Source organism: Capra hircus, chromosome 22, assembly GCF_001704415.2.
Source record: "Capra hircus breed San Clemente chromosome 22, ASM170441v1, whole genome shotgun sequence".
NCBI classification, from domain to species: Eukaryota; Metazoa; Chordata; class Mammalia; order Artiodactyla; family Bovidae; genus Capra; species Capra hircus.
In genome coordinates, this window is record NC_030829.1 from 47,039,439 (window position 1) to 47,055,124 (window position 15,686).

The 15,686-nt window shown below is 47.4% G+C and overlaps 1 protein-coding gene and 1 pseudogene across 3 annotated transcripts in view; one reads left to right on the forward strand and one right to left on the reverse strand.

The window, feature by feature from the left end:
• The window catches only part of CHDH (choline dehydrogenase), a 102,311-nt gene that overhangs the window by 64,500 nt on the left and 22,125 nt on the right, over nucleotides 1–15,686 (forward strand). For both annotated transcript variants that reach the window (XM_018067041.1, XM_018067043.1), the window contains 2 exons: nucleotides 13,562–14,321; nucleotides 14,969–15,120. In XM_018067041.1, coding sequence (XP_017922530.1) covers nucleotides 13,619–14,321; nucleotides 14,969–15,120 — 855 coding nt within the window. In that variant the 5' untranslated portion in view covers nucleotides 13,562–13,618. The remainder of the gene's footprint in view (nucleotides 1–13,561; nucleotides 14,322–14,968; nucleotides 15,121–15,686) is intronic.
• On the reverse strand, nucleotides 1,294–3,149 carry LOC108638627 (annotated as a pseudogene). The gene has a single exon (XR_001919993.1). The product of XR_001919993.1 is annotated as an elongation factor 1-alpha 1 pseudogene (transcript).

Below are 15,686 nucleotides of genomic sequence, written 5' to 3' on the forward strand. Positions count from 1 at the left end.
AGCTTCTGCACAACAAAGGAAAATATAAGCAAGGTGAAAAGACAGCCTTCTGAATGGGAGAAAATAATAGCAAATGAAGCAACTGACAAACAACTAATCTCAAAAATATACAAGCAACTTATGCAGCTCAATTCCAGAAAAATAAACGACCCAATCAAAAAATGGGCCAAAGAACTAAATAGACATTTCTCCAAAGAAGACATACGGATGGCTAACAAACACATGAAAAGATGCTCAACATCACTCATTATTAGAGAAATGCAAATCAAAACCACAATGAGGTACCACTTCACACCAGTCAGAATGGCTGCGATCCAAAAATCTGTAAGCAATAAATGCTGGAGAGGGTGTGGAGAAAAGGGAACCCTCCTACACTGTTGGTGGGAATGCAAACTAGTACAGCCACTATGGAGAACAGTGTGGAGATTCCTTAAAAAATTGCAAGTAGAACTACCTTATGACCCAGCAATCCCACTTCTGGGCATACACACCGAGGAAACCAGAATTGAAAGAGACACATGTACCCCAATGTTCATCGCAGCACTGTTTATAATAGCCAGGACATGGAAACAACCTAGATGTCCATCAGCAGATGAATGGATAAGAAAGCTGTGGTATATACACAATGGAGTATTACTCAGCCGTTAAAAAGAATTCATTTGAATCAGTTCTGATGAGATAGATGAAACTGGAGCCAATTATACAGAGTGAAGTAAGCCAGAAAGAAAAACACCAATACAGTATACTAACACATATATATGGAATTTAGGAAGATGGCAATGACGACCCTGTATGCAAGACAGGAAAAAAGACACAGATGTGTATAACGGACTTTTGGACTCAGAGGGAGAGGGAGAGGGTGGGATGATTTGGGAGAATGGGAATTCTAACATGTATACTGTCATGTAAGAATTGAATCGCCAGTCCATGTCTGACGTAGGGTGCAGCTTGCTTGGGGCTGGTGCATGGGGATGACCCAGAGAGATGTTGTGGGGAGGGAGGTGGGAGGGGGGTTCATGTTTGGGAACATATGTAAGAATTAAAGATTTTAAAATTTAAAAAATAAAAAAAAAATTAAAAAAAAAAAACAAAAAACAAAATTTTATATGCAATAGGAGCTTCTATACTATAGAATCTGACCTTACAAACTAGCTTACATATAAAACAGTTACTCTTTGCTCATCTGTCCTAACCTAGAAAGTGTTGCACCAATGCTTAAGATGTTATTAAAACAGATGAGCTCTCAACTTAAGGTTAACAAACCTGAAGCTCCACCCTAGAAATACAAACCCATAATTTGAAAATTGTTTTACTAGAAATAGCTTATAAGCAACTCTTACCAAAGTAGTACTATAGGGAATTACAGTGTTGACCAAAAGAAGACACAGGTTTCTCATTAAACTTTTTTTTAATGGGTCTCAAATTCTGTGACAGATTTTTGGTCAAGTTGTTTTCATTAAAAAGTACTGATTTTAAAAACTAATAACTTAAACTGCCACACACAAAACATATGGTCCACAAAAACATTCTCCTTTCCTTCTGAAGGTTTTACGATGCATTGTTATCATTAACCAGTCTTTTACTATTAAACTTAAATGGCCAATTGAGACAAACAGTTCTGAGACCGTTCTTCCACCACTGATTAAGACTGGGGTGGCAGGTATTGGGGATAATATTCATTTAGCCTTCTGAGCTTTCTGGGCAGACTTGGTGACCTTGCCAGCTCCAGCTGCCTTCTTGTCCACTGCTTTGATGACACCCACAGCGACTGTCTGTCTCATGTCACGCACAGCAAAACGGCGCAGGGGAGGATAATCAGAAAAGCTCTCGACACACATAGGCTTGCCAGGAACCATATCAACGATGGCAGCATCACCAGATTTCAAGAATTTAGGGCCATCTTCCAGCTTTTTCCCAGAACGACGATCAATCTTCTCCTTCAGCTCAGCAAACTTGCAAGCAATGTGAGCTGTGTGACAATCCAGCACAGGTGCATATCCAGCACTGATTTGGCCTGGATGGTTCAAAATAATCACCTGAGCTGTGAAGCCAGCAGCTTGCATGGGTGGATCATTTTTGCTGTCACCAGCCACATTGCCACGACGGACATCTTTGACAGACACGTTCTTGACATTGAAGCCCACATTGTCCCCAGGAAGGGCTTCACTCAATGCTTCATGGTGCATTTCTACAGACTTCACCTCCGTTGTTACGTTGACTGGAGCAAAGGTGACCACCATGCCAGGTTTGAGAACACCAGTCTCCACACGACCCACAGGGACAGTACCAATACCACCAATTTTATAGACATCCTGGAGAGGCAAACGCAAGGGTTTGTCAGTTGGGCGAGTTGGTGGCAGGATGCAATCCAGAGCTTCAAGCAAGGTGGTTCCACTGGCATTTCCGTCCTTACGGGTGACTTTCCATCCCTTGAACCATGGCATATTAGCACTTGGCTCCAGCATGTTGTCACCATTCCAGCCAGAAATTGGCACAAATGCTACTGTGTCCGGGTTGTAGCCAATTTTCTTAATGTAGGTGCTGACTTCCTTAACAATTTCCTCGTATCTCTTCTGGCTATAGGGTGGCTCAGTAGAATCCATTTTGTTAACGCCAACAATTAGTTGTTTCACACCCAGGGTGTAAGCCAGAAGGGCATGCTCACGGGTCTGCCCGTTCTTGGAGATACCGGCTTCAAATTCACCAACACCAGCAGCAACAATCAGGACAGCACAGTCAGCCTGGGATGTGCCTGTAATCATGTTTTTGATGAAGTCTCTTTGTCCTGGGGCATTAATGATGGTAACATAGTACTTGCTGGTCTCAAATTTCCACAGGGAGATATCAATGGTAATACCACGCTCACGTTCAGCTTTCAGTTTGTCCAAGACCCAGGCATATTTGAAGGAGCCCTTTCCCATCTCGGCAGCCTCCTTCTCGAACTTTTCAATTGTTCTCTTGTCAGTCCCGCCACATTTGTAGATCAGATGGCCAGTCGTGGTAGACTTCCCTGAATCTACGTGCCCAATGACAACGATGTTGATGTGGGTCTTCTCCTTTCCCATTTTGGCTTAGGTTTAACGGTGGTTTTCACGACACCTGTGTCCTGGCGGCAAACCCGTTGCGAAAAAGCGCTGCCACTTTTTGTAGCCGTTCTTTGTCCCTTACTCTTTCCATTTAGAAATAATCAGCTTTAGGACAAAGTCACTCTTCTTCTGTTAAAAAATATATTTCCATTCCTTGTACCTTCTTTCCTAAAATACACATCCTACTTTCCTTAAACTGCCATGAACTCTTTTGTATTAGCATTCTATAGACTGGTAGAGAACATCTCGTTGAGGCACCAAACAACTTTGTTTCCTCTCTCACACAAGACAAATTAGGTAAATTTGACTTGTTCAGCAATTAATGTTTCCAATATTTTATCTTATTTGAAATCGACTGGATAGTCAATGAGCTCCTATCATTTAACTTAGTTTATTTTTAAAATTCTTATCTCAGTTACATTTATTAAAAATATAACTATATCAGATGACTTGCCCTGTTGACAGATTTCATAACAAAAATAATCTGCACTTCCTGCCTTTCAGTAACCCTAGGTACAGTGAAAACATTATACTTAATGTTGAGCCTAAGGATGCTCATGCTCGGTCACTGCGTTGCTTCTGACTCTTTGTGACCCCGTGGACTGTATGCACCAGGCTCCTCTGTCCATTGAATTTCCCTGGCAAGAATACTGGAGTGGGTTGCCATTTCCTTCGCCAGGGGATCTTCCTGACCCGGGGATCGAACCCACATCTCCTGCACTGGTGGGCAGATTCTTTATCACTGAGCCACCTGGGAAGCCCCTGAATCCTAAGATAGATCTCTGTTCACTAACTCTGCAAGCTTTAGCCAAACAAGCCAATTTTTACAGAATGAGAGATCTCATAATTTTCCTCCTTATAATAAAATGACCCTTTTTTCTTAGTCTAGGGAACTCAGATGAATCAGGCAGTTCCTAAGAACACAGGCAGAATAGTTACATATTAAAGGCAGAGGAGGGAAAAATGCAAGCTCCTTTCTAAAGTCCCACCAAGGACCCCATGGCTGGAGCAGGCAATATGGGCTGTGTTTGTATTTCAAGATTTAAATGCTGCACCACGCCCACAATTTTGGCAGACTTGCAAGAGCAATTGGACAGACAAAAGTACATAAAACAAAGACACCAACGACAAAAACTTCAATAGACAAAGAAGTTTTCAGGGGATGGGAGTGCAGCTACATGTATCAAGGGAGGAAGAGCAGGAAAGACTGAAAAAGAGAAAGACATAACAGGAAAGTAAAGCTGAGAGTGCTGGGACAGGAGGGCTTCCAGCCACTGGACTCAGTTCAGTCACTCAGTCGTGTCCGACTCTTTGCGACCCCATGAATAGCAGCATGCCAGGCCTCCCTGTCCATCACCAACTCCCGGAGTTCACTCAGACTCACGTCCATCGAGTCGGTGATGCCATCCAGCCATCTCATCCTCTGTCATCCCCTTCTCCTCCTGCCCCCAATCCCTCCCAGCATCCAAGTCTTTTCCAATGAGTCAACTCTTCGCATGAGGTGGCCAAAGTACTGGGGTTTCAGCTTTAGTATCAGTCCTTGCAAAGAATACCCAGGACTGATATCCTTTAGGATGGACTGTTTGGACCTCCTTGCAGTCCAGGGGACTCTCAAGAGTCTTCTCCAACACCACAGTTCAAAAGCATCAATGCTTTGGCGCTCAGGTTTCTTCACAGTCCAACTCTCACATCCATACATGACTATTGGAAAACCCATAGCCTTGACCAGACGGATCTTTGTTGGCAAAGTAATGTGCACTATACAAGGTTTAAACCTGTGTCAGTCTCATAAATCTCCCTTCAGGGGAGCCTGGTGCACCAGCGTCTGCAGGGCATGAGGCGAGCCTCTCCCACCCCTGCTTGTCTGGTGTCAGGTAAGCTGTTGGCGGCCAGAGGGAGCAGGTTGCAGAAGCTGAGAGCAGGAAGGCTGTAGCTGCCCAACATTCACTGTCTGGGAAGGAGAGAGGAGAAGACAGAGAGAGGGGCAGCAGAGAGATTTCAGAAGAGGGAGAAGGACAAGGGGGAGGGGAAAGCATTCCTTGAATGAGGTCCTGAGACCCCCAGGGGCCAGGAAGGCTGCCTTCTTGTTGCTGAAACAGGAAGTTCATATGTCCACTTGTCACCCACAAGAAAGCTGCATTCAGTGTTCCTGGAGGTGCCCAAATCCTCTTCCCAGAATGAAACTGCCCATGTTGGGCAGTCAGGGTTCTTGACCTTCCCCAATAGAAATTGACTAGAGGCCAGACTGTAAACTCCCACATGGCTTTATTGGGGCTGCCGTGCAGGCTACAGGAGTGAGTAGGGGCAGGCTCGTTTCTTATACAGGGTGAGAGTAGGGATGTGTCCAGAGGTTCGAGCTGGAGGGGTGGCTTAGGTGGTTTTCCCCGCCTGTGATGCAGGAGACCTGGGTTTGATCCATGGGTTGTGAAGATCCTCTGGAGAAGGGAATGGCTACCTACTCCAGTATTCTTGCCTGGAGAATCCCATGGACTGAGGAGTCTGGCGGGCAACATGTAGTCCAGAGGGTCGCACAGAGTTGGACAGGACTGAAGCGACTTAGAGCTGGTGGTGGTGAGCGCAGGTGGCATGCTCAGGACCCAGCTTTCGCTCCCAATACCCTTTCATGTTTTGGCTCCTGGCTCTTCAGGAATGGCAGGTGGATGTGGGTGTGGTTGGGTGTGTATCTTTTGGTCCAGAATTGTCCCCAGCTGTGCATGCATGCCGTTATTTTTAGTCCCACGTAGTGTCTTTGTGTTTTGTAGCTTGAGGAGAGGTGTGTCCAGGTACACGCTTTGCAGCATTGCAGCAAAGGGTCCCAGGTCCCATGCCTGTCTCATAGTGTCCTGAAAGCATCAGTTGAGTCTAACTGTTCTATCATTTAGAATCTGTTGCCTTATTGATTTTTGTGTTTAAAAGATCTGTCCGTTGATGACAGGGGGGTTTTAAAGTCTCCTACTATTATTCTGTTCCGTCAATTTCTCCCTTTATATCTGCTGGTATTTATGTATTTGTTGCTTCTGTATTAGGCACATATATGTTGAGGAGTGTGAAATCCTCTTTTTTTTTCTTTTTAAAAAGTTTATTTATTTTAAATTGAAGGATGATTGCTTTACAATATTCTGTTGATTTCTGCCATACATCAGCATGAATCAGCCATGAGTATATATATGTCCCCTCCGTCTTGAACCTCCCACCCCATCCAACCCCTCTAGGTTGTCACAGAGTCCCTGTTTGAGCTCTGAGGCATACAGCAAATTCCCACCGCTATCTGTTTCACATCAGTAACATATGTTTCCATGCTAGTCTTTCCCCCCGTCCTGCCCTCTCCCTCCCACCTGCCCTGTCTCCAGGTCCACAAGCCTGTTCTCTGTGTCTGCGTTTCCATTTGTTGGTGGCGTTCAGTCGCTCAGTCGTGTCCGACTCTTTGCGACCCCATGGACTGCAGCACACCAGGCTTCCCTGTCCTTCACCATCTCCTGGAGCTTGCTCAAACTCCTGTCCATTGAGTCCGTGAGGCCATCCAACCATCTCATCCTCTGTCATCCCCTTCTCCTCCTGCCCTCAGTCTTTCCCAGCATCAGGGTCTTTTCCAGTGAGTCAGCTCTTCACAAATTATTGGAACTTCATATCAGTCCTTCCAATGAATATTCAGGGTTGATTTCTTTCAGGATCCTTGCTATTCAAGGGACTCTCAGGAGTCTTCTCTAGCACCATAGTCCAAAAGCATCAATTCTTCCATGCTCAGCCTTCTTTATGGCCCAACTCTCACATCCATACCTGACTACTGGAAAAACCATAGCTTTGACTATAGAGAACTTCATTGGCAAAGTGATGTCTCTGCTTTTTAACACACGGTCTAGGTCTGTCATAGCTTTTCTTCCAAGGAGCAAGGGTCTTTGATTTTGTGACTCCAGTCACCATCTGCAGTGACTTGGAGCCCAAGAAAATAAAATCTGTCACTCTTTCTACTTTTTCCCCTTCTATTTGCCATGAAGTGATGGGACCAGATGCCATGATCTCTGTATTTTGAATGTTGAGTTTTAAGCCAGTTTTTTCATTCTCCTCTTTTACCTTCATCAAGAGGCTGTTTAGTTTCTCTTTCCTTTCTGCCTTTAGGGTGGTATCATCTGCATGTCTGAGGTTATTGATACTTCTCCTGGCAATCTTGATTCCAGCTTGATTCATCTAGCCCTGCATTTTGCATGCTGTACTCTGCATATAAGTTGAATAAGGAGGGTGACGATATACAGCCTCAGCGTACTCCTTTCCCAATTTTGAACCAGTCTGTTGTTCCATGTCTGGTTCCAGTTGCTGCTTCTTGACCTGTGTACAGGTTTCTCAGGAGGCAGGTAAGCTGGTCTGGTATTCCCATCACTTTAAAAATGTTTTGCAGTTTGCTGTGATCCACACAGTGCAAGGCTTTAGTATACTCGGTGAAGCAGAGGTTTTTTCCTGGAATTCTCTTGCTGCTTCTATGATCCAATAGATGTTGGAATTTGATCTCTGGTTCCTCTACCTTGTCTAAATCCAGCTTGTACGACTGGAAGTTCTCAGTTCACGTACTGTTGGAGCCTAGTTTGAAGGATTTTGAACATTACCTTGCTAGCATGTGAAATGAGCTATACAGTAGCTTGAACATTCTCTGGTATTGGAATGAAAACTGACCGTTTCCATTTCTGTGACCACTGCTGAGTTTTCCAAATTTGCTGGCATATTGAGTGCAGCACTTTAACAGCAGCGTCTTTTAGGATTTGAAACAGCTTAGTTGGAATTCCAGTGCTTTCACTAGCTTTGTTCATAGTAAAGCTTCCTAAGGCCCATTTGACTTCACACTCCCGGATATCTGGCTCTAGGTGAGTGACCACACCACCTATGAAAAGACCGACTATATAGTGTCCTTTTTTGTTTTTCTTTATGGCCTTTGTTTTAAAGTTTATTTTGTCTGATATGAGTATTGCAACTCCTGCTTTCTAATCATTTCCATTTGCATGAAATATCTTTTTCTATCCCCTCGTTTTCAATCTGTGTGCCTTCTGCCCTACGGGGGGTCTCTACAGATAGCATATTGTAGGCTCTTGTTTTTCTTTAATCCAGTCTGCCACTCTGTCTTTTTGAGTGGAGCATTCAGTCTGTTGACAGTTAAGGTAATTATTGATATATATGCAATGGCACCCCACTCCAGTACTCTTGCCTGGAAAATCCCATGGACGGAAGAGCCTGGTTGGCTGCAGTCCATGGGGTCGCACCGAGTCGGACATGACTGAAGCAACTTAGCAGCAGCATGCAGTTATTGCTATTTTAAGCTTTGTTTTCCAGTTGATTCTATGTTTCTTTTTCGTTCATTTTTCTTTTTGTGGTTTGATGATTTCCTTTTATTTTATGCTTATGTTCTCTTCTTTTTGGTTTTTGTGACTCTATTGTATGTTTTGATTTGTCCAGCTCTCTGGACCCCATGGACTGTTTAGCCCATCAGGCTCCTCTGTCCATGGAATTTTCCAGGCAGTAATACTGGAGTGGGTTGCCATTTCCTGCTCCAGGGTATCTTCCCCACCCATGGATTGAGTCCGCACCTCTTGCGTCTTCTGCTTTGCATGTGGGTTCTTTGCCCTTTTTATTACCGCATCTCTTGGTGTAGGTCTGTTTGGGCTCATCGTGTTTGAGACACCTTGTGCTTCCTGTGTCTGAATATCTGTGTCCTTCTTTAGGTTTGGGAAATTTTCAGCCATAATTCATTCACATACATTTCAATCCCCCTTTCTTCTCCTTCTGGAATCCCTATTATGTGTAGATTGGCACACTTTATGTTATCATACATTGCTTTCTTTCTTTTTTCACTTGACTTTCAATCTGTTTTTTTTCTGATTGGATAATTTCCATTATTCTGTCTAACAGATCACTATTGTTTCATCCGCATTATTCATTCTGCTGTTCGTTGCCTTTAGCTCAGCTTTCCTCTCAGCAAATGAATTTTCTCATTTTTCTTGGCTCCTCCTTATAGTTTCTAGTTCTTTTTTTACAGTCATCTGCATTTCTTTCGATAGCTTTCCTTAATTCCTTCAGCATTTTCATTACCTCCTTTTTGAACTCAGTGTTTGTCAGTCAAGAGGTCTGTTTCCTTGTTTATTCCTTCAGGGGAATTCTCTTGGTCCTTTAATGGGAGTGGTTCCTCTGTTTCTTCATTTTGCTTGTATTTCTCTTACTCGCTAAGTTTGGGAGAAACAATTGCCTGCTGTAGTCTTGGATGGCCTTTTATATGCAGGAGCGCCCCCTGGATAGCTTGTGTGGGTTTATATTTTTTGGCACGAGGATTGTCTTTGGTTTGGATGCTTGCTGTCCTTTCCTCAGTATGTGCTGACCATTAGCCCCGACAAGGGATGTGCAGCTGTGTGACCTGCACGCACTCCCAGGGAGGCAGGGGCATCTGGTTGTGTGACCCTCGGTGGTGGCAGCAGTTCATGCCCACCTCTGGAATCCAAGATGGCAGCGGTGGCCTATCCCCATGCCTGGAGCTTCTGAAAGGGGCGCCCTGCTCCCTGAGAGTGGGAACCTGGAGGAAGAGACTCTTTGGCAGTCCCAGCCCTCTCCTTGTGGTGGTGTTGCTGTTCACTCGCTCAGTTGTGTCCAACTCTTCGTGACCCCATGGACTGCAGCACCCCAGGTCTCCCTGTCCTTCACCGTCTCCCGGAGCTTGTTGGAACTCTTGCCCATCGCGTCTGTGATGCCATCCGATCACCTCATCCTCTGTCGTCGCCTTTTCCTCGTGCCTTCAATCTTTCCCAGCATCAGGGTCTTTTCTAATGAAAAGACCACCTTTGCATCAGGTGGCCAGAGTATTGGAGCTTCAGCTTCAGCATCAGTCCTTCCAGTGAATGTTCAGGATTGATTTCCTTTAGGATTGATTGGTTTAATCTCCTTTCAGTCCAAGGGACTCTCAAGAGTCTTCTCCAACACCACAGTTCAAAAGCATCAGTTCTTTGGTGTTCAGCCTTCTTTATGGTTCAACTCTCACATCCACCTGTGACTACTGGAAAAACCATAGCTTTGACTAGACAGACCTGTGTTGGTAAAGTAATGCCTCTGCTTTTTAATATGCTGTCTAGATTTGTCATTGCTTTTCTTCCAAGGGGCAAGCGTCTTTTAATTTCATGCCTGCAGTCGCCATACGCAGTGATTTTGGAGCCCAAGAATATAACATCTGTCACTGTTTCCATTGATTCCCTATCAGTGCCATGAAGTGATGGGACCAGATGCGATGACCTTTGTATTTTGAATGTTGAGTTTCAAGCCAGCTTTTTCACTCTCCTCTTTCACCTTCATCAAGAGGCTCTTTAGTTCTTTGCTTTCTGCCATAAGGGTGGTGTCATCTGCAAATCTGAGGCTATTTATATTCCTCCTGGCAATCTTGATTCCAGCTTGAGCTTTATCCAGGTCAGCATTTCTCATGATGTACTCTGCATATAAAGTTAAATAAGCAGGGTGACAGTATACAGCCTCAGTGTACTCCTTTCCCAATTTTGAACCAGTCCCGCTGTTCCAAGTCCAGTTCTTTTGCTTCTTGACCTGCATACAGGTTTCTCAGGAGGCAGGTCAGGTGGTCTGGTATTCCATCTCTTTAAGAATTTTCCACAGTTTGTTGTGATCCACACAGTATAAGCCTTTGGCATAGTCAGTGAAGCAGAGTAGATGTTTTTTTCTGAAATTCTCTTGCTTTATCTATGATCAAATGGCTGTTGGCACTTTGATCTCTAGTTCCTCTGTCTTTTCTAAATCCAGCTTGTCCATCTGGAAGTTCTCGGTTCGCGTAGCTTGAAGGATTCTGAGCATCACCTTGCTGGCATGTGAAACGAGTGCAGCTGTGCGGTACCTTGTATGCCCCCCAGCAGTGGTCCCTTGACTCTGGCAGGTCAGGCTTCTTCCCTACCCCCTCAGGCTGTCCCCACACAGCCAACCCCAGTCCTTGCTCCAGGTCTGGACTCTGAAGCCGGAGCCGAAGCACCCAGCCCCCACCCGCATCAGAGGACGAATGTCTCAGGCTGGGGCGTGCTGGATGGTGGCACCCAGGGTGTCTGCAGGTCTTTCCCTGCTCTGTCCTGCGCAAGCTGGTTCCCGCATTCTCCTCTGAGGCCCCGAGGCTCCCCGTCTGTCTAGGCAGATCACTCCACCGGTGAGGCAGAAACGTCCTGTTTCACAGCTCCCTACTGGGGGCCCAGGTTTGTCCCGATTCCTTTCTTTTCCTGTTTTTTGCCTTTGATCCTACTCAGTTACATGATTTTCTTGCTTTCCCCTCTCCATCTTGATCTGATCCTGAGTTGTATGTTTCTCTTTTTTTTTTTAATGCTATGACACTAGTGTATTTAATTCAGTGATTTTCAACAGGGTGGTATAAAACATCCGAAAGATCATATCTGAGTTTCGTTCTTTTTTTAACTTTTTATTTGGTATTGGGGTATAGCTGATTAATGATGTTGTGATAGTTTCAGGTGAACAGTGAAGGGACTCAGCCATCCATATACATGTATCCGTTCTCCCCCAGATTCCCCTCCCACTGGGTTGTATGTCTTCTGATAAGAAGCTGGAGGTACTCTTAAATTTATTCCTCTGTATATATGTTTTTGGAGGGGGCTGGCTCCTTTGATGCTGGGATTTCAGCAGTTTGACTATATCTTAGGTGTGTTTCTCGTTATATTAATCTTGCTTGGGATAGTCTAAGCTTCTTGAATCTGTGATATTTTTGTAGTATTAATTTGGGGGCAGTCTGAGCAGTTATCTCTTCAGATATCTTTTCTCCACTACGCGCCCTCTGTCCTTCTCCCTCCCTGTCTCTCCCCTTCTCCCTCTGCTGCTCTGCCTCCCCGCCCCCCCCTCTTCTTTTTCCCTTTATCCCTCTCCTCCTCCCTGGACTCCAGTTGTGTTTACTTTAGCTAGTTTGGTCTCATCCCGTAGCTCTCAGCTGTTCCGTTCTGTCTCTCTTTCACTCTTTCTTCTGTTTGTATTTCCATTGGATGATTTTTACTAACCTGATGTTCAGTTTCCCTTATTTGTTTCTCTGCCATTTCCAGTCAAATTATTTATCTCTGGTAATTTTTTTATTATTATTTGTAGCAGTTGTGCCTTTTTTTATTGTCAACTTTTTGCTGAAATTGCCCATCTGTTCAACATGTCCACCTTTTCAAGGAAATCTTTCAAAACTTTAAACTTTGTTGCTTTGAAGTCTTTGATGGTTCTAACATCTGGATGGGTCACCCCGTGGATCTGGTTCTGTTCACTACTTTTCTCTTTATAATGAGTATGCATGACCTTTCTTATGCATGCATGACCTTGTGTGTAACAGGGTAATAGGGACTGGAGGGTGAACAGTGTCTATACCTAGGAAAGGGCATGCCTTTTATTCTGTCAGGTCATTAGTGTGGAGTGTTGAAGTCAGCCCAGTTGGGAGTTGAGCAGTGGGCCGCTTCTGCCTTGTGCTAGCATGAGGCCTGGAATGCTGGAAGGATCTCAGAATTCCTGCTTCAGATTTAGTTTTTAGGAGGCCTTGCTGGTCTCTTTCCTGTGCTTGCAGGAAGAGAGTGGGGGTGGGGGATTTGGAATCTTTCCACTCTCTTCTTAGCCTGCTTCCTGCAATAGGCTGCTGGTGACTTGGTGCAGGATTTTAGAAGAGGCAGGGGGAATCTATCAGGGTTTTCTTGAGGTTTCTCAGTTCTCTGATTGCAGCCTCAGTCTTGGGCAAGCCTTGTGTGCCTGAGCTTCATGGCACTCATGCCTGAACTTCTCAGAGGTCCTGTGTCAGCTCAGGTCCTGATGGATATCGTGGCTCTTCTCCCCGTGTGCATTGAGCATGCTGGAATTGGTATGAACATTGTTGGGAAAGGACCTTCCAGAAATTACTGACATTTGTTAAAACTCTGGCACTGGACAGAGTGATCTTTGAAGACTGTGTCTGCAAACCCTTCTGCTGCACTCTGGTGCCCTCAGGTCAACGGCTGTAAACTTATAGTCTCTAGCCTCTCACCTTGACCTTACTTTGGTTGTTTATGTAAGTCTCGTCTGTCTCCCTGGTCCCAGACCATCAGTTTTGAGGGCAGACGTCTTGTTCTCTGGGTATTCCTAGAGAGGGCTGCCTGCCTGGCAGGTGGTAGGGGCTCAGCAAGTTTCTCCCGGTCTTGAATGGATGAGGAATCAGGGCAAACGTGGAAGGCCCTCAAGCCCCTGCTTTCCAGCAGGTAGAGTTCTGCCCTCGCTCCAGGTTCATGGACAGATGTCACAGGGAAGCCTTTGAGGAGCCTCCTGTGCCCCCAGCCCTGGGCTTGTCGCTTCGGGCACTGATCCCGCAGGACTGATATTCCTGCTTGTGTTTGCTCCTCCTGGTTCCCCAGGAATGTGCCACCCAGGCCTGCCGCACCCAGCGCCAGGCGGGCACCGATTCTGTACCACGCATGCTGAGTTAAACGTTGCAAACGCTCTTTTTCTACTTTTAGGGCAAGTGAATCATCACATTTCCCTGGGTGGAAGTAAGAGAACTTGGGCTTGGAAGCATGTGGTGCGTCCTGCGAGGCTGGCGGGGAGGATGCCTGGGCCCATGGGGAGCCCTGGGGGCGCAGGGCCCCCGGGGCCTCCGCGCTCTGGCCAGCAAGCGCCCCCGGAGCCGCGGCGACTACAGCCACGTGGTGGTGGGTGCGGGCTCCGCCGGCTGCGTGCTGGCGGCCCGGCTCACGGAGGACCCCGAGCAGCGCGTGCTGCTGCTGGAGGCCGGGCCCAAGGACATGTACGCGGGGAGCAAGCGGCTCCGCTGGAAGATACACATGCCCGCGGCCCTTGTGGCCAACCTGTGTGACGACACGTACAACTGGTGCTACCACACCGAGCCGCAGGCGGGCCTGGACGGCCGCGTGCTGTACTGGCCGCGGGGCCGCGTTTGGGGCGGCTCGTCGTCGCTCAATGCCATGGTCTACGTGCGCGGGCACGCGGAGGACTACGAGCGCTGGCAGCGCCAGGGCGCCGCGGGCTGGGACTACGCGCACTGCCTGCCCTACTTCCGCAGGGCGCAGGCGCACGAGCTGGGCGCCGGCAGGTACCGCGGGGGCGACGGGCCTCTGCGCGTGTCCCGGGGCAAGAGCGGCCACCCGCTGCACCACGCGTTCCTGGAGGCGGCACAGCAGGCCGGCTACCCCCTCACCGAGGACATGAACGGCTTCCAGCAAGAGGGCTTCGGCTGGATGGACATGACCATCCACGAAGGTAGGTGCGAGCCTCCTGATTCCCTGTCTCCCAGGTTCCTCCTTTAAAAAAGAAAAGCTGTTCTATCACAGCCGCACCCCTCCAGCCCCCTGCTCCGGCCCCCGGTCAGGGTCAGTAAGTGTGGACAGACTAGGGCTGGTTTGAGGTGGAGACGATGTGAGAGATTGTACTGGCGAGAGCCCACAGGATACCACCCAAAGCCAGTGAGAATTGACCCGGAGGTAGTGACACCTTGGGTATCCTCTGGTCCCATTTGATGTGGATAATGGAGAGCTCACCAGGCACATAGCCTCCGGTTTCAGAGCCTTACACATGGGCATACGAGGCACAGAGCGGTGACCAGCCTTGCTGGCAGCAGGGTGGAGGCACAGCCAGGTTGGACCCAGGGCTGTCATCAGCCCCTCCTGGCCTCTGTCATCCTCTCAAGGATGAGGGATGTCTGCCCACCTGCATCCAGGGACCCCAGGTCGATGTGGATTTCAGTTGCACAGGGCATCTGGGTCTCAGTCTTCCTTTGAAGACAGAGCTTGCAGAGTCACGGGAAAGGCAAACTCCCTCTTACTCCTGACCTCACCTACCTCCTCCTGTATGACAGGTACCCAGGGAACGGGCGTGGGCTTGACTGATCTCCTTGCTCTGTCCTGCAGGCAAGCGCTGGAGCACGGCCTGCGCGTACCTGCACCCAGCACTGAGCCGCCCCAACCTGACAGCTGAGACCCAGACGTTTGTGAGCAGGGTTCTGTTTGAAGGCCCCCGTGCAGTGGGTGTGGAGTACATCAAGAACGGCGAGAGCCACAGGGTGAGTGAAGTATTACCACCAGGCCTGAGCAGCTCACTCCGCCGGGAGGGAGTGGGCAATGACCCTGAGGTCACAGGCAGTGTGGGTGGGCAGGAGTCATGTTCTTGTCTCTGTCAGCAAGGTGATAAGGAGTGAGCAGCTGGTAGCAACAGCCTGAAAGACTGTCCCCAGGCCTGGCAGGAGGCAGTGGCCTGGCAGAAGGGAGGGAGCCCCAGTCTGGCCACTGGCCGGTCATTTTTCTGGCATGAGCACCCTCCTAAACCTCAGTATGCTACTGCCTTCCACACTTGTCCAGAAATTGATAGGTTTATGTTAGAGGCTTTAAAAACCATATTGGGCTTCCCTGGTGGCTCAGATGGTAAAGAACCTGCCTGCAATGCAGGAGACCTGGGTTCAATCCCTGGGTCAGGAAGATCCCCTAGAGTAGGAAAAGGCAACCCACTCCAGTATTTTTGGCCTAGAAGTCCCATGGACAGAAGAGCCTGGTGGGGTACAGTCCATGGGGTCCAAAGAGTCGGAGATGACTGAGCAACTTTCAGCTCAGGTAAAAACCGTATCTGTGATCA